This window comes from Lissotriton helveticus, chromosome 3_1, assembly GCF_964261635.1.
Source record: "Lissotriton helveticus chromosome 3_1, aLisHel1.1, whole genome shotgun sequence".
Classification (NCBI taxonomy): domain Eukaryota; kingdom Metazoa; phylum Chordata; class Amphibia; order Caudata; family Salamandridae; genus Lissotriton; species Lissotriton helveticus.
The window spans coordinates 811,961,047-811,984,908 of NC_136061.1; the positions used below are offsets into that span (position 1 = coordinate 811,961,047).

The 23,862-nt window shown below is 43.2% G+C and overlaps 1 protein-coding gene across 2 annotated transcripts in view; it reads left to right on the forward strand.

Annotated features, from left to right (window-relative positions):
- UEVLD (UEV and lactate/malate dehyrogenase domains) overlaps window positions 1-23,862 on the forward strand; it is a 346,003-nt gene that overhangs the window by 94,326 nt on the left and 227,815 nt on the right. For both annotated transcript variants that reach the window (XR_013608720.1, XM_078681085.1), the window contains exon 5: window positions 21,152-21,287. Coding sequence is in view for 1 of the 2 variants with exons in the window: in XM_078681085.1 (XP_078537211.1) it covers window positions 21,152-21,287 (136 nt within the window). In the remaining variant the exon portion in view is untranslated. The remainder of the gene's footprint in view (window positions 1-21,151; window positions 21,288-23,862) is intronic.

Here is a 23,862-nt window from a genome sequence, read left to right on the forward strand (position 1 = left end):
GATAAAGATTTCAATTGAGAGCTACATGGAGGCATATGGATGGGCTGGTTGTGACTTGTAGTTATGAGATAAACCATACCTCAGCCACATGGAGACAAGCCAACAGGTGGTTGAGGGAAACGGTGCGGAAGGCTGCAGGATGGTCAAGTAGGACTAGAGCTGTAGACCTTACCTGTTCCAATACAAATCTGAGATCATCCAGAATTTAGCCTAAAGCTGCCTTGATGCTGTGAAAGGGCCACAAGTAGAACTAGACTGGATCAAGAACCTGATTTATTTCAAAGAAAGTAGATAGCCTCTTAGTTTATTTTTCTGGGATCTTGATGAGTGGAGAGAGAAGCAAAATATGCTGAAAGTTGCTAATTCAGCTCATGCCTTTCACCTCTCACAAATTGGACTGGCACTAATATCAGTGATAGTAAAAGCTACTTTTACAGAATTACCTAACAAATAGCAAATATTATTATTTTTTACATATTTTTATTGATTTTGTACATTAATTATCCATATAATGAAAAAGCATTAATTTAACATACACTTTGTACAGCACTCGTCATATGCGCTTACATCATGTATTCAGCTGTTTCCTCCAATGTCCTAATGAAACATTTACAATGCTTAATTCACATTGCGACAGTTCTAGTGTATAATAAAGTAGGACTATGGCTTTAAAGTAATGTGCGGTCTAATGACTCATGTGCATCTAACAGAGATCAGCCATTGTATGTCATTTTATATGGTAAACAGACAAAAAGTAGCAGAGGGTCCAGGATTCATTGTCTCATGCAAATATGTGACTAGTGAAACGTACCAAACACCCTGTAAGATATGGCCTTCAGGGAGTGTAAGAGTGCACTCGATATAGGGTTTCTTTCTAATGTGGAAAAATACCCATCAGTTGTCGATTCTGGGCGCCCTGTTCATCATCTGGGTTCTTCCATACCAGGAAGATGGAATGGTGATACCAAATGGGGACACAAACGTTGTCCGCACAGTATGGCCCAGTGTGTATCAGGGAGTCTTTAGAATAAGAATGGACAACTATAGAGCAGTGCAAGTGAATAGTGATAAATGTGAACGACGTGATGTGTTGATAAAATTGGGTAGTAGGAAGGTTAGAACCTTTATTAGCACCTGGCTACTCCCAAATCATTAAAAGGCGTGCGATAATAGTGGGTTTAACAAAATAACCACTTAGACTGGAATTAGGTCGACATGTTTCTGCAGACTTTGTTGGAACCTCATGATTTCCTGCTGCTTTCTTCAGGACCTGTGTCGCTACTGCTCATGCAAGGTGTATATATAAAAATAGTGCCATCACCTGAATATTTAGGTGCATCTTCATTCCCCTCTGGTTTAGACATCGATTACCAGATCATCAAGGCAAAGGAGAACGTTCCAACAGAGACATAAAAGAGAGACATACAACCAAAACAGCAATCAGTCAGTTGGATTGCACTTTCCGTTAGTGAAGTGCAATATGAGTTTGGATTTAACAAACAATTCTCAAACTTGTGTCTCTAAATGACACCCCACTTATAATAGTATAGAGTGGGCACTCTCGCTTACCTCATTCAGAGGAGAGTACCGCTCCACCCCACCTGGCCACAGCTCAGGTACATGGAGCCCCGCACTAGTGAGCAAAAACATAAATTGACACGAGTTACCTCAACATGTCAGTAAAACTGACTTCATACCACCACCTCTAGACAGTCAACAGGAGCGCAGTCTCCTTTTCCGTAATGCAACTTATTCATTCTTTGTTAGTAAAATAATTAACATTAGGTTTTATACATAAGGGCATCTTGTTAAGCTTTCGTTTCATTTTTAACACAATGGGGGTTGTCTCCGCATCATTTCGTGGAGAACATACTGCCTGTACGCAATGATGTTTCATACAGCCTCTCTCTCTTCAATCTCAGTGTTCATACCGTGCTGACGTAAAATATGACCACAGGGAAGCCATCTAGTGCATGGTCATACATCGCACATATGCATTTGCTTACTCTACGTAAAGCGTTCTTAAAGACCGCAGTGTACTAGTCTCGAAGACCCATCTCAGAATGTAATCTCCCACGCGAGCGCTTACCTTCCGGTCGGTACTCCCAGCGTCCTTCTGGGCTGTCTCGGGGAGCTACCGACCGGGGCCTCCATCGTGTTTACATACTCTCCACTGATTCGGTAAGGCGCAACTAACGCGTCACGCCCTCCGCGACCAGCCATGGAGTTCTGGGAAATGTAGTTTAGAAGTTGGGTAATGTAGTCAGGAAGTTACCAACTTCAAAGAAGGTCGTAAATAACCATTGCCTTGAACAGTAATACTAATATAATTACAGTAGAAATGTATTTGTGCAGTCAATGATTATTTATAGTCCATTACTCGGAAATGTTGTGATGAATAGGTTGCGCTCCCGCAACCCATCCCGAATTTTTTGTAACGATAGTTGTCACGGCAGAAATTAAAACTAATGTTTTTTGGAACCTTTATCATGGAGTGTAAATACGAGTGACTATGATTTTATTCACTCTTGGTTGTGCATAACTAGGAATAATTTCTTAACTCATACCTCCCCAGGACCAGAAGTATAGAGATATAGGGAGGTTGCTTACTCTGCAAGCAAAGTCATGAGGAAGTATCATGAGTAATCACAATACCTCATGGTGTAACCAGAAAGCAAAACCATGACACAGCAAAGGGCAAAGTATACTTTCCAATACAAGGTGGTTGATTGCTCTCTAAGCAAAATTATGTGGGAGTATCACGAATAATCTCAATAGCCCATGATGTAACCAGAGCATCAAGGCACAGTACAGCTGAGGACATAGTGTGTTCCTTACAATGACATCCAAGGGATGTCCTCATTTAATCCTACTTTATCTGAATTGAGCTTGTACACCCATTTCTGTTCACGTTTAAATAAGAACTTCGTTATATCAGTTATATGGGCCGGGATCACTGGCTGCTCAATCACGGTCCACTTGAGTTCACAGGGACCGTGACCGACTTCTATAAAGTGGTTTGTCATTTTCGTTGTTTGACGCTGGCATCTAATGGAACTCTTATGTTCTGAAATCCGAGTCTTTATTTTTCTTGTAGTCATTCCTACATAATTCAGATTACAAGGACATGTGATCAGATATATTAGATTCGCACTGTTACAATTAGTGAACCTAAGTTGCAACCACGGGCGATCAGTGCCTATGTCAATATTTGTGGTTTTGGTGGTTTGTGGGCACGCAGCACAATTGCCACAAGGATGATGACCCTTGACTGCTGGCAAGTCCCATAATGTTCCTACAGCTCGGGGCAACATAGATTTCAGTCTGGTGTGGACTAGTTGGTCCTTTAGGTTCTGGCTTCTTTTCCATGCGAATAGCGGTGGGAGGAGTTTATCATTTCCTGTGTGGAGAATCGCCCAATGCTTTTTTACAATTTGTTGAAGCTTGTTCGATTGTGTTGAGAAAGTACTGACACAAGTTAGTCGCTCTTCTTTCTCCTTCGGGGTACAAGGTTCAAGTAGGCTCTCACGATTATTATTGGAGGCTCTCTTTTTAGATTTATGGATCAGATTCTTAGGATAGTTTTTTGCTGTCAGATTGGCCTCTAGACCTTTAGCATGTTTCTCAAATAGTACTTTTGTTGAACAGTTACGCTGTATTCTCAAAAATTGCCCAAACGGTAAATTATCCCTTAGAGCTTTAGGATGACAGCTTTGATAGCTCAATAAGGAATTTCTGGACATTGGCTTTCGATAGATCTCCGATTGTAAGCCAGAGATGGTAGGTGTAATAAGCAGATCTAAAAAGGCTAGTTGCTGTCTACTGTATTCTACCGTGAATTGTAAAAAGCGATTCCTTTTATTCAACCACGCGTGAAAACTCTCAAGATCTTTTTCCGTGCCACGCCACACCACCAGAATGTCATCTATGTAGCGCCTCCACAGCCGCAGTTTGCTGCGATATGGGTTATTCTCATTTAGAACATGCTCCTGTTCAAAATTATGTACATACAGGTTGGCGAGACTCGGGGCAAAAATGCTGCCCATACTGGTCCCGCCAACCTGCAAGTAAAAGGAGTCTTCAAACTGAAAAAAGTTTTCAGTCATGGCAATTGTTGCCAGTGTCATGATCAAACTCACTGGTGTGATGGAATCAAGATCTCTATCTGATAATAGCCCCTCTATTACTTCCAACGTTTCTGTCTGTGGTATCGAAGTATAGAGGGATTCCACATCAAAAGACGCAAGTAAATCCTGATCCATATCGAATTCAATGTCTGGTAAAATCCTTAAGACATCATTGGTGTCTTTTAGAAAAGTGGGCATCTCTCTCACGATGGGTTTTAGGAAGAAGTCTACGAATGAGGATAACGGTTCTAATAAAGAACCTATGCCCGAAATAATCGGGCGGCCTGGTGGTGGTCGTTGTACTTTGTGAATTTTTGGTAGTACGTAAAAATACGGTACCACCGGATTCACTGCACATAGATATTGTGCCTCTTTTCCAGTAATCCATCCTTCAGATAGTGCCTCTTCAACAACACTATTGATCACTAATGAGAGTCTCTCTGTGGGGTCCTTACTTAATTTGCAATATGACTTTGTCACTCAATTGCCTGAGGCATTCGTCACGGTAGGTGCTAGAGTCCATTAGGACTATAGCACCCCCTTTGTCTGCAGGTTTGATTGTGAGCGTTTCATTATCAGTCAGGCCCTTCACTGTCTCTCGTTCCTTTTTTGAAAAGTTAGAAAAGGGTTTAGGTTGTTGTTGGAGCAAGTTCCTGAGGTCATGGTCCACTGCCTCCTCGAAGGCCATAACTTTAGCCGGAAGTCCCGCTAAAGTAGGATTGAAAGTGGATGGTCTTTTAAGGCCAGTATTTAACTCTTCTGTATCTTTTGGCGAGTCTCCATCATTTTTTGAAAACAGAAAGTGTAGGCGGACTTTTCTAAAGAATTTACCCAATTCTATCTGGGTCAGAAAAGGGTCTCCTGTATTTGTAGCAACAAAACCAAGCCCTCTGTTAAGGACTTGTTCTTCCAGGTCAGTCAGTTCGTGTGAGCTCAGATTGACTACGAGACTGGTCCCGCTGATGTCCCTGCTTGCTCTTGGGGGATCTTCTTCCCATTCCTCAAATCCATTGTCTGGGGTGGCACATTCCACTGGACATGTCCCTGTTGTTGGGATCGTCTCCTCCCTCTCGATCTCCCGTGACCAAACCCTACAAAAGGTTGCTGGTTGTAATTAGGATAAAATTGTTGTGGGCCATATGGTCCCATCGGGGGTGGAAAGGATGGTGCCACCACACCCCAAGGATTTGGTTGCCACCAGGGTGGGAATTGGGTCTGTCCAAAGTTTTGATTGAATCCTCTCCTGTTTCTTCTTTTCCCTCTCCCTCGATAGCCTATCTGTCCAGTCCCAGAATTGGATGAGTCAGAATCACTAGATTTATCCTCCGAGCTGGAAGTACCATATGTGGAGCCACCCCTTCGACCATTCTGGTTGTAAGGTGTGGGTACATATGTGTCACTTGTGTATGGATAGGTTTTTTCTAGAGTGAACTTGGCAAGGTCTTTTTTAAACTTTTCCAATTTTGCAAAGAGGATTGAGTCTTTGAACTCTTTGCTGGTTTTGTTGCTCTCATCGCAGTTCTTAGAAAAAGCCTTGCCTGAGATTGTTGCCTTAATTTGACTCTCAAGGATCTGAATTTCAATTAGAATTTTATCTGCTGTTTTCTTTGCTGTTTTTATAATTAGCACTAGCCAATCTCTAGTGCATTTCCAAGCAACTAGAGACCAGTCGCGCAAAAACTCTTTGTTGTCTAAAAACAACCGTGGTACGTTCGTAACGATCAAGCCACTGGGTGCACAGTTGCCTCGTAAATATTCAGCCATTGAAATGCCATGTACGCAAATGCGAGCATGGCTTTTCTTCAATGTCAGAATCTTTGCCCAACCTTCCTCGCTATTTGTCTGGATTATGGGCATCAAGTCTAGTACACTGGGATTTTCTGACAAGATTGATTGAATTTCAGCTTCATCAAAAGCTAACCCTAGGTTAGTTGCCATGATGTAGACTGTACTCATTCTGCGCTGCACTGTAGAGGTGGATCAAATATAGTTGAAGCAAATCCGTCTACATAATATGTCACACTCGGGGTCAGGAAAGTTAATAAAAGAAGGCCCGCAGTATAAATTGCACAAAGACTCATATACAACAAAAGTAGGGAGGGCCCAAGGGAATATTTACAGACCTACTACTGCTACAACCCCTTAATAGACAGTAAACAGACAAAAAGTAGCAGAGGGTCCAGGATTCATTGTCTCATGCAAATATGTGACTAGTGAAACGTACCAAACACCCTGTAAGATAGGGCCTTCAGGGAGTGTAAGAGTGCACTCGATATAGGGTATCTTTCTAATGTGGAAAAATACCCATCAGTTGTCGATTCTGGGCGCCCTGTTCATCATCTGGGTTCTTCCATACCAGGAAGATGGAATGGTGATACCAAATGGGGACACAAACGTTGTCCGCACAGTATGGCCCAGTGTGTATCAGGGAGTCTTTAGAATAAGAATGGACAACTATAGAGCAGTGCAAGTGAATAGTGATAAATGTGAACGACGTGATGTGTTGATAAAATTGGGTAGTAGGAAGGTTAGAACCTTTATTAGCACCTGACTACTCCCAAATCATTAAAAGGCGTGCGATAATAGTGGGTTTAACAAAATAACCACTTCGACTGGAATTAGGTCGACATGTTTCTGCAGACTTTGTTGGAACCTCATGATTTCCTGCTGCTTTTTTCAGGACCTGTGTCGCTACTGCTCATGCAAGGTGTATATATAAAAATAGTGCCATCACATGAATATTTAGGTGCATCTTCATTCCCCTCTGGTTTAGACATCGATTACCAGATCATCAAGGCAAAGGAGAACGTTCCAACAGAGACATAAAAGAGAGACATACAACCAAAACAGCAATCAGTCAGTTGGATTGCACTTTCCGTTAGTGAAGTGCATTATGAGTTTGGATTTAACAAACAATTCTCAAACTTGTGTCTCTAAATGACACCCCACTTATAATAGTATAGAGTGGGCACTCTCGCTTACCTCATTCAGAGGAGAGTACCGCTCCACCCCACCTGGCCACAGCTCAGGTACATGGAGCCCCGCACTAGTGAGCAAAAAAAAAATTGGCACGAGTTACCTCAACATGTCAGTAAAACTGACTTCATACCACCACCTCTAGACAGTCAACAGGAGCGCAGTCTCCTTTTCCGTAATGCAACTTATTCATTCTTTGTTAGTAAAATAATTAACATTAGGTTTTATACATAAGGGCATCTTGTTAAGCTTTCGTTTCATTTTTAACACAATGGGGGTTGTCTCCGCATCATTTCGTGGAGAACATACTGCCTGTACGCAATGATGTTTCATACAGCCTCTCTGTCTTCAATCTCAGTGTTCATACCGTGCTGACGTAAAATATGACCACAGGGAAGCCATCTAGTGCATGGTCATACATCGCACATATGCATTTGCTTACTCTACGTAAGGCGTTCTTAAAGACCGCAGTGTACTAGTCTCGAAGACCCATCTCAGAATGTAATCTCCCACGCGAGCGCTTACCTTCCGGTCGGTACTCCCAGCGTCCTTCTGGGCTGTCTCGGGGAGGTACCGACCGGGGCCTCCATCGTGTTTACATACTCTCCACTGATTCGGTAAGGCGCAACTAACGCGTCACGCCCTCCGCGACCAGCCATGGAGTTCTGGGAAATGTAGTTTAGAAGTTGGGTAATGTAGTCAGGAAGTTACCAACTTCAAAGAAGGTCGTAATGGACTCTAGCACCTACCGTGACGAATGCCTCAGGCAATTGAGTGACATAAAGTCATATTGCAAATTAAGTAAGGACCCCACAGAGAGACTCTCATTAGTGATCAATAGTGTTGTTGAAGAGGCACTATCTGAAGGATGGATTACTGGAAAAGAGGCACAATATCTATGTGCAGTGAATCCGGTGGTACCGTATTTTTACGTACTACCAAAAATTCACAAAGTACAACGACCACCACCAGGCCGCCCGATTATTTCGGGCATAGGTTCTTTATTAGAACCGTTATCCTCATTCGTAGACTTCTTCCTAAAACCCATCGTGAGAGAGATGCCCACTTTTCTAAAAGACACCAATGATGTCTTAAGGATTTTACCAGACATTGAATTCGATATGGATCAGGATTTACTTGCGTCTTTTGATGTGGAATCCCTCTATACTTCGATACCACAGACAGAAACGTTGGAAGTAATAGAGGGGCTATTATCAGATAGAGATCTTGATTCCATCACACCAGTGAGTTTGATCATGACACTGGCAACAATTGCCATGACTGAAAACTTTTTTCAGTTTGAAGACTCCTTTTACTTGCAGGTTGGCGGCACCAGTATGGGCAGCATTTTTGCCCCGAGTCTCGCCAACCTGTATGTACATAATTTTGAACAGGAGCATGTTCTAAATGAGAATAACCCATATCGCAGCAAACTGCGGCTGTGGAGGCGCTACATAGATGACATTCTGGTGGTGTGGCGTGGCACGGAAAAAGATCTTGAGAGTTTTCACGCGTGGTTGAATAAAAGGAATCGCTTTTTACAATTCACGGTAGAATACAGTAGACAGCAACTAGCCTTTTTAGATCTGCTTATTACACCTACCATCTCTGGCTTACAATCGGAGATCTATCGAAAGCCAATGTCCAGAAATTCCTTATTGAGCTATCAAAGCTGTCATCCTAAAGCTCTAAGGGATAATTTACCGTTTGGGCAATTTTTGAGAATACAGCGTAACTGTTCAACAAAAGTACTATTTGAGAAACATGCTAAAGGTCTAGAGGCCAATCTGACAGCAAAAAACTATCCTAAGAATCTGATCCATAAATCTAAAAAGAGAGCCTCCAATAATAATCGTGAGAGCCTACTTGAACCTTGTCCCCCGAAGGAGAAAGAAGAGCGACTAACTTGTGTCAGTACTTTCTCAACACAATCGAACAAGCTTCAACAAATTGTAAAAAAGCATTGGGCGATTCTCAACACAGGAAATGATAAACTCCTCCCACCGCTATTCGCATGGAAAAGAAGCCAGAACCTAAAGGAGCAACTAGTCCACACCAGACTGAAATCTATGTTGCCCCGAGCTGTAGGAACATTATGGGACTTGCCGGCAGTCAAGGGTCATCATCCTTGTGGCAATTGTGCCGCGTGCCCACAAACCACCAAAACCACAAATATTGACATAGGCACTGATCGCCCGTGGTTGCAACTTAGGTTCACTAATTGTAACAGTGCGAATCTAATATATCTGATCACATGTCCTTGTAATCTGAATTATGTAGGAATAACTACAAGAAAAATAAAGACTCGGATTTCAGAACATAAGAGTTCCATTAGATGCCAGCGTCAAACAACGAAAATGACAAACCACTTTATAGAAGTAGGTCACGGTCCCTGTGAACTCAAGTGGACCGTGATTGAGCAGCCAGTGATCCCGGCCCATATAACTGATATAACGAAGTTCTTATTTAAACGTGAACAGAAATGGGTGTACAAGCTCAATTCAGATAAAGTAGGATTAAATGAGGACATCCCTTGGATGTCATTGTAAGGAACACACTATGTCCTCAGCTGTACCGTGCCTTGATGCTCTGGTTACATCATGGGCTATTGAGAATATTCGTGACACTCCCACATGATTTTGCTTAGAGAGCAATCAACCACCTTGTATTGGAAAGTATACTTTGCCCTTTGCTGTGTCATGGTTTTGCTTTCTGGTTACACCATGAGGTATTGTGATTACTCATGATACTTCCTCATGACTTTGCTTGCAGAGTAAGCAACCTCCCTATATCTCTATACTTCTGGTCCTGGGGAGGTATGAGTTAAGAAATTATTCCTAGTTATGCACAACCAAGAGTGAATAAAATCATAGTCACTCGTATTTACACTCCATGATAAAGGTTCCAAAAAACATTAGTTTTAATTTCTGCCGTGACAACTATCGTCACAAAAAATTCGGGATGGGTTGCGGGAGCACAACCTATTCATCACAACATTTCCGAGTAATGGACTATAAATAATCATTGACTGCACAAATACATTTGTACTGTATTTATATTAGGATTACTGTTCAAGGCAATGGTTATTTACGACCTTCTTTGAAGTTGGTAACTTCCTAACTACATTACCCAACTTCTAAACTACATTTCCCAGAACTCCATGGCTGGTCGCGGAGGGCGTGACGCGTTAGTTGCGCCTTACCGAATCAGTGGAGAGTATGTAAACACGATGGAGGCCCCGGTCGGTACCTCCCCGAGACAGCCCAGAAGGACGCTGGGAGTACCGACCGGAGATTACATTCTGAGATGGGTCTTCGAGACTAGTACACTGCGGTCTTTAAGAACGCTTTACGTAGAGTAAGCAAATGCATATGTGCGATGTATGACCATGCACTAGATGGCTTCCCTGTGGTCATATTTTACGTCAGCACGGTATGAACACTGAGATTGAAGACAGAGAGGCTGTATGAAACATCATTGCGTACAGGCAGTATGTTCTCCATGAAATGATGCGTAGACAACCCCCATTGTGTTAAAAATGAAACGAAAGCTTAACAAGATGCCCTTATGTATAAAACCTAATGTTAATTATTTTACTAACAAAGAATGAATAAGTTGCATTACGGAAAAGGAGACTGCGCTCCTGTTGACTGTCTAGAGGTGGTGGTATGAAGTCAGTTTTACTGACATGTTGAGGCAACTCGTGTCAATTTATGTTTTTGCTCACTAGTGCGGGGCTCCATGTACCTGAGCTGTGGCCAGGTGGGGTGGAGCGGTACTCTCCTCTGAATGAGGTAAGCGAGAGTGCCCACTCTATACTATTATAAGTGGGGTGTCATTTAGAGACACAAGTTTGAGAATTGTTTGTTAAATCCAAACTCATAATGCACTTCACTAACGGAAAGTGCAATCCAACTGACTGATTGCTGTTTTGGTTGTATGTCTCTCTTTTATGTCTCTGTTGGAACGTTCTCCTTTGCCTTGATGATCTGGTAATCGATGTCTAAACCAGAGGGGAATGAAGATGCACCTAAATATTCAGGTGATGGCACTATTTTTATATATACACCTTGCATGAGCAGTAGCGACACAGGTCCTGAAGAAAGCAGCAGGAAATCATGAGGTTCCAACAAAGTCTGCAGAAACATGTCGACCTAATTCCAGTCTAAGTGGTTATTTTGTTAAACCCACTATTATCGCACGCCTTTTAATGATTTGGGAGTAGTCAGGTGCTAATAAAGGTTCTAACCTTCCTACTACCCAATTTTATCAACACATCACGTCGTTCACATTTATCACTATTCACTTGCACTGCTCGATAGTTGTCCATTCTTATTCTAAAGACTCCCTGATACACACTGGGCCATACTGTGCGGACAACGTTTGTGTCCCCATTTGGTATCACCATTCCATCTTCCTGGTATGGAAGAACCCAGATGATGAACAGGGCGCCCAGAATCGACAACTGATGGGTATTTTTCCACATTAGAAAGATACCCTATATCGAGTGCACTCTTACACTCCCTGAAGGCCATATCTTACACGGTGTTTGGTACGTTTCACTAGTCGCATATTTGCATGAGACAATGAATCCTGGACCCTCTGCTACTTTTTGTTTGTTTACTGTCTATTAAGGGGTTGTAGCAGTAGTAGGTCTGTAAATATTCCTTTGGGCCCTCCCTACTTTTGTTGTATATGTGTCATTTTATATGACCATATTTGAATCTTCTCAGTTTTATACCAAACTTACAATAACAAACGTCCCCACCCCACCCTCCTCCCTCAAGGACGGCCAACTCTTCCCAATACTGATATATTCACATGTTCGTATCACGGTCTGTGTTCACAGTTTCCCGCATGCATCCCTACTTGAACCCCCTTTTTTTCCGTGATGAACGGCACTAACATTACTGACATGTGAGATCATCACCTGTAGTCTGGGGTCTGACCAGGTGTAACTATGTTTTTCCAGTATGACAGTATGTCAATTGCAACATATTCCTCCATCATTGCATTCCAAGCCATAGATATTGGCGTTTTACATAAACCCCTGTGTTCTTCTCTTTGTAGTTCAGCCCCCTCCCCACTCCCGCATGCCAGTCCTGCTAGGATGGCCCCCTAGTGGCCTTCCATTGTGTCATAATGTTCCTTTTACCTAGGAGGAGCGCAAGATTGGTGAACTTATGACTTGGGTTAACCTTTTTCCCCCGGGGCCCCAGGCCCAAAATACAATATTCTAGTGAGTCATTAGCACACACTGGGGCAATGGCTTTCAATATCTGACAGATAGACGTCCAGTAGTGTCCCAATCTCGGGCAGTCCCATATCATGTGTACCAGCCCCGCGTTGGGTGCGTGACAGCGCGGACATGTATCCCTCGTTTTCAGGAACATGGTGCATAATCTATGTGGAGTCAGATAGGCTCTATGCAGCAGCATCAATTGGATGAATTTAAATTTGGGATTACGAGATATCGTCTTGGGATAACCTATTATGGTATCCCATTTCTTGTCCGTAAATTCACGGCCCACTTCTCTTACCCATTTATCCCAGAGTGGTTGCAACAAGATCGTTGTTACGGTACGGATCCCCTGAGATAGCCATTTGGTCAGGTGTGCCCCATGTCCCATTAGGTATTGCATGGTAAGTAGCTCGTTAGTAGCAGGTTCTGTACCCTCCTGAGTCCATGTGTCGCGAAAAAACCTAGAGATGCTTGCGTAGAATAACAGTCTGTCTGAGCCTCCATGTTTATGCACGAAGGCTTCATGTGACATTAGGGCACCCTCTGAAAAGAACGCCCCTATTGTAGTTATTCCCGTGTCTGACCATGCCCTAAGGGTACTATTAGTGACTACACCCGAATGTGTGGGAATACCCAACAGCGGAATGGTAGGGGTGTTTGGTGGCGCCCGCTTCGTGTATCTAAATGCGTTTCTCCAGTAAGTTAATGGTATTCGTAATAGGTGGGGTGTCGATGTTGGAATCTTGGCCCCGGGCAACAGTAGCTTGTGGACATCTCCGTGGTCCCATTCTCGATGTGTCATGTCTAATTCCTGTAAATTACGACCTGCCAACTAGTATGCCAGCCATTGCAGCTGGCTAGCGTAGCAGTATGTAGTAATCAAAGGAGAGAGCAGGGAACCATGGCAGTAGGTTACAGCTTAACCGCTTCACCGACAAACTAATATGTTTTTCTGATGTGAGGAGCCTACGCCCTGCCCGATGAAGCACATTAGAGCTCTTATTTAAGTCTCTTTTTCACTTTTTTTGCCTGCTCACTTATTCAGTTGAGCACATACACCCCTAGCAATTCGCCTGTGGGTTAACAGGGGATCAGGACAGGGTGAGCCTTTTAGGGGGCCCACACCTTCCGTCTACCTGTTTTTTGGTCCTGAGGAATACCGGGCACTCGCCCATTGGTAGAAACATGTCGACCAATACACACCAACAGATATAGAGATGATTCGGTCGTAACTTGCCTACCAGCATCTCGCCACTATTTATTTTTAACATTGTTCAGTTGCTCTACAATAAAGTTATATTTTTGAGTTAAACCAGGACAATTTTTAACATATTTTCTTTTTGCACTTACAGTCACAACCCGCTCCACTGTTCAGGTGTCGAAGCACACCCTGGTGACGCTAGGCCACCAGGGTGGACCCCGATGATGAAGCATGTCACCGCTAGGCTGGTGAGTGAGGGGTTTTAAACAAAAGGATATATTTTCTCCTTTTTTGCCATAAAGTCTACCCTCCAGACTATTCTTCTTATATTCTGTAGGGGATACTCCTCCTTTTGTTTCAATAGCGTAGCAGTATGCCTTTAAGTCCGGTACTCCCAGTCCTCCCTGTCTTGTGCTCAATTGTAGCTTCAGTAGGCCAATTCGCCTGAGTCCTGCGCCCCAAACCAGCTCTGTCAACATTGAATTCAGCAGGTTGAAAATTCCTGTTGGAACAAGTATAGGTAAATTAGTGAAGTAATAAAGCAGTCTTGGCAGCAGCGCCATTTTAGCTATGGTGCCTCGTCCTGCCACCGGATTAGGCAATGAGGTCCAGAACTTAACCTGGGATTTGAGAGCAGTTACCGCACGGGTCAGATTGCCATCCAACAGGTCTGCTGTCCTTGGATAGATCTGTATTCCCAAATACCGAAAGGTATCAGGCGCTATGTTGAACACCCATTGACCAAAGCTTTTTGTTGTGTATGATCGTCGAAAAAATATTCTTACGATTTGGTGGCATTTATCGAGAGGCAATAAAACTCCTGAAAAAGAGTAAAAGTTGAGGGCAGAGGCTCAAGGTTCATATCCATATCTTTTATATATAAAATGAGATCATCCGCATAAGCAGAGACAATATGCGTTGTGTGTCCTCTCACTATTCCCTTGCACCCCAGTAGGGAACGGAGTCTATGCAAGAGGAGTTCCAGTGCCATGATAAACAATAACGGCGATAATGGGCATCCCTGCCTGGTACCTCTATCCACGGCGTACTGCTGGGATATATGCTGCCCAGTACGCGTAAGTGCTGTGGGGTCTGTATATAGTAATCTCACCCATTTAATATATTCCGTTGGCATACTAAACTTAGAGAGGGCGTAAAACATGTAATCTCAATGTAGCGAGTCAAACGCCTGGCGTAGATCAAGCGAGATGCAACCCTCTTTCGTTCCAGTACCGAGTGTATTGGACATCATTTCATGCCATCGTCTAATGTTACGCGATGTACTCCTACCTGGCACAAACCCGCATTGATCAGTGTGTATCCGTTTCGGGATCAACTGGCATAGCCGGTTGGTCAACAACTTACTTGAGATTTTATAATCCTAATTCAGTAGCGATAAGTGCCTATATCCTTTTTATTTTTTTATTTTTTTGTCCTCATACATGCCATTAAACAAGAGCTTTCAAGTTGGAATGCCTCTGCCCCCCTCCTACAGGCCAAGATTGAATGCCGCCCAAATGGAAAAGGCCTGAGGAGGTAGCAGGGCCCTCCTAGAGATACGGCTGTATCCTTGTCCCACTCCCATTATCGATTCTCGAATGGCCAACTGATGTTAGGGAGGACCGGACCGACAAGCCTTGGCATAATCATTGGACTGGTCTTACTGATTTTACTTCTCTCTCCACAACTCCAATGCTGACCAGATCTTATTAGCACTCAAATTATCACAGGCCATGTCCGATTGGCTTATCATTATGATGTTTCTCAAACAGTCCGCAAAGGTAGGTGGTATTTCAAGCTTCCAAACTCTACAGATTTCCCTCCTGGCGATAATTACCACATATTGCACAAACTTTGAGGCTGGAACATTCAAACCATAATTGTCTAACAGACCAAAGAAAATTAGCTTAGCACTTACTTCAATCTGCAGGCCCAGTACATCCTCCAGAAAGCCACATACCTCTATCCAGAAGGGGCCGATCTTAGGGCAGTTCATAAATAAATGAAGATCGTCTGCAGCAGGAAACTTACATCTGGCGCAGTAATACATTGTTGCGGATAGCCTGGATGATTTACCTGGGGTCCAATACACCCTATACATGGTGTATAGATGATTTCTCCTAAGATTTGCTGCTTTGATCGTATCCTGTAACATAGAAAGAGTCACACCAGAGTTTGCGAAGATTGTCTCCATTATCAGTGATGGTATTACCCCAGCGTTTTACCAACTCTGAGTCCAACACGGCCCCCATTTCTATTAATGCCCCATACCAGAAGGACACTTCGTGTTTCCATACTCCAGTTCTTGCGATGGAGTTGATGGTTATACTGGACTCTTCATTATCCCATAGTTGTGATGATCACCATGTGGATAGCTGGTAAAACTTACATTTCGTCAGAGTCCCTCTAGTTAATCAAGACATTAAATCCCAGCTCATAAGATGTGAATCCACCTGGAGGTCTCCCCACAATCTAATACCAGCAGACCTGGTGGCTCACTGGTTAGAGGCGGCAGACCCTGAAGCAGAGAACGGCCCGGGACCAGGGTTCAATTCCCGACGCGGCAAGGTCGTGGACCAGGGTCAGCGGACTCGACAATTCTCGCCTCGAGCCTACTCTAACCAGGGATCACACTCGGCAACTCTGGGCATTAAGCTTGCCTCATCTCTACAACGGCCCCCCACAGACGCTGGGGATGCCTGGTTTCACCTTGGAGATACCCAGAAGGGACCATCTCACAGGGAATGCCAGGACGGGTTCCCCAGCGGTCTCCAGCACCGGGACGCCTACGGGTAGTCCTGCGCTTTACAAATCCAACCTGAAAACAAACCGGGGTACCCGGGGAATGCCAGATTGGGGCCTGAGGTGCAAAGTATGATATTTGTAATGTTTTCCTAATATACCCCCAGTTTCTTAGTGCAGCTGATAAGATCTTAAGTCTGACTTTCTTGTAGAATTTGGGATCCCCAAATTTATAGAGAAAGAATTCCTGTCCCTGCGGAATTTCATGCAATAATGCCCGGGACAGGTGGCCCAACGATGAAGAATCGATAGTATTAGCAAGCATTCTAAAATTCTTGAAGGGGAAAGCGTGACAATAGGAAAGCAAGTCAGGTAAAGCTAATCCTCCCAACTTCAGCCCTCTCCTTAGCTTTTTCCAAGCTATCGTCGGAGTCTTGGTGGCTCAGATAAATGACCTGATTTTGCCTTGCAAGGTAGCATGCTCTCTAGTGTTAAAGGAAAGTGGGATTGAATTAAATAAAAAAGTTAACTTTGATAGGATTATCATTTTAATTAGGTTCACCCTCCCATATATGTTTAATGGGAGGCTTGCCCAACGTACCAATAAGGAACCCACCTCCTTGGCTACCTTTTCCCAACTGACTCTAGATGTATCATTCAGCTGTTGTGTCAGGTAGATACCTAAATAGCTCATCCGACCCTTCACCCCTGGAATTACATCTGTACTATTCCAGCTCATTATTTCAGTTTTCTCCCTGTTAATGTTATAGCCAGAGACCTTGCCAAATTCTCCCGCTAACTTATATAATGTGGGTATAACAGTTATATGATCAGATGTGTACATTAAAAGGTCATCTGCATACAGGGCAACCTTAAGGTCCAAATCTCCAATCTTAAATGGCAAAATTGAGGGTTCTTCTCTAAGGGAGCAAACAAAAGGTTCAATATACACAATATATAATAGTGGGGACAGGGACAACCCTGCCTAGTGCCTCTTGAAATATTAAACCATTTAGATAGGCTGCCATTAACTAAAACCTTTGCACGTGGGCTCACATACAAAGATTTAATGGCATCAATAAAGTTTGATGGGAAGCCAAAGCTACGCATGGCCTCCCAATGATATTCCAGTTAACTTGATTGAAAGCCTTAGCGGAATCTATTGCAACCAGTGTCAATGGTAACCCCTTCTCAATAGCAACATCAATGGCTCCTATGGCTTGAAAAGTGAGCTCATTGAGCTGCCTTCCAGGTATAAACCCCCTCTGGTCGATGTGTATAATAGTTTTAATAATTTTTGCCATTCTGTTAGCCAGAATGCCAGAAAAAATCTTAAGGTCTGAATTGAGTAATGAAATTGGCCTAAAGTGCTCAATTCTTTGAGGGTCTTTGTCCGGTTTAAGAATCAGAGAAACTGTTGCCTCTGACCAAGAGGGGGGGAATAGCTTCTTTCTCTAAGAATATTTTATTAAAGAGAGTTTTTAAAACCGGTATAACCTTATCCAGCAGGCTCAAGTATATCTCAACCGGGAGCCTATCTGGCCCCGCGGCCTTACCCGTACTCATCTTTTTGAGCTGCTCCCTAATCTCCCCCTCAGATATGCTAGTAGCTAGATATGGCCCATCACTCTGACAGATGAGGAATATCTCTCTTATTCAACCATGTTTTTACCACTTCAATACTATTTTCTGTTCCTTCCTTGTAAAGATCATACATAAAAGATCTGGCCTCTCTCCTGATTTCATCCTCTTTCTGCAGCAGTGATCCCGACCCTCTTTGGACCAAGTTCCTAATGTTGTTCCGGACTCGGTCTACCCTGGACTTCCAGGCAAGAAGAGAACCGCCTTTTTCACCATATGCGACGTGTTGCAGTTTACTTGCATCCCATCTATCCTTTATAATTTTATCCATCCTGGCTTTGGAACTCGTTCGCAGAGAGACCACCTCCCTCTCTAGTTGTGGCATTAGACTTCTGGACGTAAGAGCTGCCTGTTGTAGTTCCCTCTCCTTATCCTTAAGGGCCTATATCCTGACATGTCGGAGCTGTCTCTACCGGGCTTCAATAGTGAAACCACTGTTGCTTGCAATGTAGAGGAGGGGAGCGTACCTGCCTTCAACGACTTGTGATACTGGCATTGTAAATGAGACACTAACAAGTCAACGTACACCTCATAAAATTCCACCCACAAGCAGTCGTTACGAGGGGTTTTATTGCGCCGTGAAGCCTTGATCGCCTAACGGATTTCCATCCCAGCCACCGGCTGTTTTAGCACTTGGCTATGCTGTCGTGTTAGTTGCGGCAGGTTCAACCCGTCAAAAACCTGCCTGTGTGTGCTGTTTCTTCATGTATAGCCTGTAATCTATTATGCACAGCTCCTCCAGGAGCTCTGCATATTGCCCTCTTGTAGTTGTGTCAGTTTGTGCATTGGTCCCTGCTGCCTCCTCTTCTAGTGTATGCAGTTTGCCTTCAATCTCCGTAAGCCATTCTATCAGAGCGAGTCTGACACCCGTCTTCGTGCCAATTGCCACTCCCCTTATAACTGTTTTAAAGGTGTCCCACACCAATTGACGGGTGCTAGCTGACTCCTTATTCTCAGTGAAATAATTAACAATTGCCTCTGATAACGTGCTACGGTAGACCTGGTCTTCCAGTAGTAGGGGTTGTAATTTACAGGTTGGTATCGGAGTCGGTACCTTAACCCACTGGAGAGTAAACTCAACTGGGTTTTGATCCGATAATGTCTTGCCCATGTGCAGTACGTTGTTAACAGAACAAGGTAGCGCCCCTGAGCAGAAAAACCTGTCTATGTGGGTATGTAGTAGGTGCAGTGGGGAGTAAAAGGAATATTCTTTATGCCTCGGGTTTTTCAAGTGTCCGGTATCATGCAGCCCCCAGCCTACTGCCCAGCTACTAAGTGCTTCAGCTTGTTTTTTACATTCTGTTGCTCGCAACGGAGGATGTGATCTGTCCAGATCAATGTCCAATACCACATTAAAATCCCCTCCTATCGCCCAGTCCGTCAGTGTCACGCTAAGAGTTTCCAAATACCTAAGTAAGCCTTGTAGCAATGCATATCTCCTATGTAGGTCCACTTTTTGCTCCAGCAACCTAAATGGGATATTATTTCGAACCCATATCGCCGCCCCCCTAGCAAATGCGGAATAGGCCGTGGAAAACAATTGCCCCCTCCACTTCTTCTGCAACTAAGCCGCTTCATCCTGACTAAGGTGGGTTTTGTGAAGGAAGACTATATCAATCCTTCTTCTGTTCAGCTGTGCTAGAACAAGGTGTCTCTTGTGTACTGAGCCCATGCCCCTCACGTTCCAGGTGCAGAGTGTATACCTGTTATGTGACGCCATCTTGACACAGGAGACTTAATCTACTGACAACATGCGAATCCTTGAACCTGAGAGGTGACGTGTATGAAGGCCGAGCATTTTTTTTGTTGTAAAATATTTGTATTATTTTTTCAACACACACAAACCCCCCCTGGTACACGACTCATTTCTAAATGGGGCACATTCCTTATTACATTGCATTAATATTAGCAGTCTGCCTTCAAATTAACATTCGTATCTTGAGCAAATTTGCATGAAGCTATCAATCCTTCTCACCACCCGTTCGTATCAACATCAATGTAGGAATGCCAAATCGTCCCACAGCGCATTATTCTCGAAAATTGGTGCTCCCTACATGTTCTTGCCCCTCCCTCTCCCTCCCCACTGACTCCCCCACCGGTGTGCTCCATGCACTATAAACAAGGATAATCACACATCAACATTGTGCTAGGGTATGCTGGTCTCCCATTACATGTGATCTATTCTCCCTCACCCCCTGTCTCCACTCCTACTCCTTTGCTCCGTCATTTCACCTCTACTTATCTATGCTCTGTACACCCCTTGAAGGCCGTGCATGCATAACTAACTAAACTCCCCAATACTAGGTTCCCCCTTAGAACAGCAGAGGACCAAACTTGAAAAAAAAGTTCAACATGAATTTGAAACAAAAAATGCCATAGTGCAATTGCTAGTGTGGGAGGCGACAGTTGCCCCATTCCAAGCGGGTTTTACATTACACATTAGAAGAATGAATGTAATACAATATAGCTGAACATTCCCATTTACAGCTCTTGTTGACTAGACCTTCTGAAAATATCTAACACCACCAAAACAGATTGCGGAGTAGTATCATATACGTTACCACTCCCGGCCATCCCCGAACCACAAGTTTAGTAGTCTGGCAATTTGTGCAGTGATCGACGGAAACCATGTCAAGCTAGCTTCAGATTCAGTGCGCACTGTAGCCGCATCCGATGACTGCGTCGAGGTCGCTGCAGTTTGGGCATCATGTGCCAGCGCTGCTGCCGTCAAAAGTATATCGTTCTGGCTGTCCGTAATTTGCTCCGGAGTTGGACCAGTGTCAGCAGCTTCCATGACACGTCTGCTCTCCACCATTCAGTCCCCAACAAATAGCAAATATCATTCTAATATTCTTACTTTTGTCTTCCTTTAGCCTAGTCAACATCCATTATATTTTTTGTAGGCCCAAAATAAATAATACCAAACCGAGAACTAGGATTGCTTTCTGCACGTATCCTGTGGAATAGCAAACTGTGCTTCCAGAGCAATTTCTTACTGCTGTCATTTGTGACACAATCTACAATAGATTTAATTCTTTCAGCGATAGAATCTAAAATCTTTTTGACATCCTACATTACAAAGCAATGGACATGTTTTTATGATACCTCGTAGTTACATTTTATTGCACATTTCTGAAATCGTCGTGAAAAATTGGTTGTTTTTCCAGTTTACAAAATAATTATGAACACTGTTGATAATTGCTCTTATTTTTGTTTTTCCAGCCAAAGTCAAATATCATTGGTTTGTTTCATGAAATGATTGCCAAATTTAATGAAGAGCTTCCTATGTATTCACTGTCGGCTGCTGATGCTCAAGAAAAGTTCGAACTTCTGTCATATATTTCAAAAGTCACTGAAGGTGAGTCCTTTTTTGAGCTCTTTAAATAAACTGCAGACTCAGATTAAAATAATTCAGTCTCAGTCTCTCAAGTAATATAAACAGTTGTGATTCTAATTATTTTTGTCTCTCTAGTTTAGATGTAAATAAGGTAGTATTATTTCTTAAACCATGGACACAGAATTAAAACTCATGCAAGTGTTTTCCCCTTTTGCTGCATAATACATTTGGTCTCGCTTAAAATGTTGTGAAAAAACAAATACCATCTAAGACTTTTGAACATTCTGCCTTATTTTATATAAAAAGGTTTTCTTATTGTATTTCACAACAAGCAATACATTCCGTTTTGGACAAATCACTTTAAAATATGCTCCTATGTCTCTGATCTGGATACATCATCTTTCAAAGTCACAAATCAAAGCTAATGTCTAGATCGCCTTTCTTGGCAGATACTTACATACTGCCCATCAAGTGTTTTATTTCATGATCTAAGGACATTCCTATAGTGCACGCGACGTCCGTTGGATGTCGCCAGCAGCAATGGGGTTAATTGGGGGGGCATTTAAAGATTCTCAGGATTTCAGGCAGAGTCCAACAGCAAATTCCAGTCCAGGTCTAGTTGCCACTGGCCGGGTAGACATTTCCAGGAAAAGGCCTGTTGCAGGTTGATGTGTACCTGTAACTACACAGGAAGTCAGCCAACTTACCCTTAGACTCCACCTCTTTTTGCTGAGTATATGAGGACACAGGTCCGGTCCTTCAGGGTTCCTCTCAGGTAAAGTCCTCTACGTATCTTCCAAAGGTCCAGGAAGTGTTCTGAACAGGATCCATAGGGATGCAACATTTATGCCTGGCACCAGCTAGTGAGTGGGAGTGACTCCTGTTTGCTCTCTAAATAATGGACAAAAAGTTCCCGGGGCCAACCCTACCCATTTTTTCAATAGTTCCTGTCTGCCTTACTGCAAACAATGTGTGTACAACCAGAGGGATGGCCAGGATAATGAGCAGTCCTCTCCTCTGCAGTCACACAAAGCCAGTTCTGGGGGGAGTTTACCTTTCACTGTGTTAGGTGCCAACTTAACTATGGTGGGCATAAGCTGGGGCTTTCCAAGTGTCATCTAACATTTCCTTGTGACATGGCAGACCCTTTTGAAGATAATTAAGTTCTTGGACCCACCCCAATTGGTCTTCCTGCTAGGGGAAGAAAACACCTCCCTACTCCCAGGCCACTGTCTCTGCTTTGGGAACTGTTTTTTCACCTCTTTTAGTCAGCCAAGTGCAATCTGGTTTTAAGCCAGTTTTGACATGTTTCAGGGACTATAACTATACACTGGGCACTGGATAGCAGTTGTCCCAGTGTAAGAGATTAAGATTGGTTGCAGCTGGCCCTCCACCCCCAAAAATGGAATACTGAAGGGGATCACCTAAAAAGGGGTCAGCAGCAGAAATCTGTTGTCAGCCTAGAAGAGGTGCCATAGTTGTACTGGCAAACATCTCCAGTCCCCCCGGATGCTCTCTTGTAGGTACCTGCAGTGTGTCTCTATCACAGTCTGTGTTCTGATTCACAGTACTGCACCCCCGACATGTGCTCCAAGTCACCCATTCTTTATTGATGATCGATCTTTTTGACAGTTGTGACTGCAACTTTATTGCTATGCCTTTCTTTGATGCTGCTTTTTTTACTTCTCTCTCATGCCATTGTTAGACTTTTTAGAGTTGTAGACTTCATGTACTGCAGGGCTTAGATCACACTTTTGGATGTATCTCTATGTAACCCACCCTCGGATCTGTGCGTCATTGACCAAAAGTATTTTAGTTTGTCATCTCAACTCCTCTACCTAAGTTTGGTCCCAAAGCATTGACCACTGCTCCCTGACTTGACTATAAGTATGGAAAGGAAGAGGATTGTACACTGTTTTGGTGTCATTGTTTAAATACAGAATAAGGAGCATTTCCCTTACCCTACTTCTGAAGTTGTCTGCTAAGGTCAGAAGACCTATACATTTCTCATATTCACTGAAGGGAAATGTCCAATGTAGGGAATCTGCAAGAAGTTCTGCAACCCTGTTTAATGCCCTTTCCTGAGCTCACTGTAGATTGTTTGTGCATAGATACCACTGCTTTTATCAGTACCCTCCTTCTTACCTGACTGAGGGCAGATTTTCCTTCAAGGGACAGCATGAACTATAGGGGACAAAAGGCCTCAATTGATTTATGAGGTATCTCTGTTGGGCACAATAAAATCAGAAAGTGTGTTACTGTCCTTTACCCATTTCCCCATCATGTTCAATTTGATATTTAAGACCATGCAGACCAGAAGTTGGCTATATGAAAGTAAATGATGGTGTTTCCCACATAAAACTAAGGACCTGATTTAGAGTTGGGTGGTAACCAAAAAATTCTCCAATGTTTTGAGGAATTGCACAATACTTAAAATAAATATATTGGTTACATTTCCTTCATTTTATGTTGGTCAACAGTCAACCAGTGGCTTCTGCTTCACATTTAGCATTTCATCCAGAAGTTGAAAGAACATTATTTATCATAAAGTTCTTGATTGTGCATGAGTTCCTAGAAGAAATGCCAGATTTTGCAT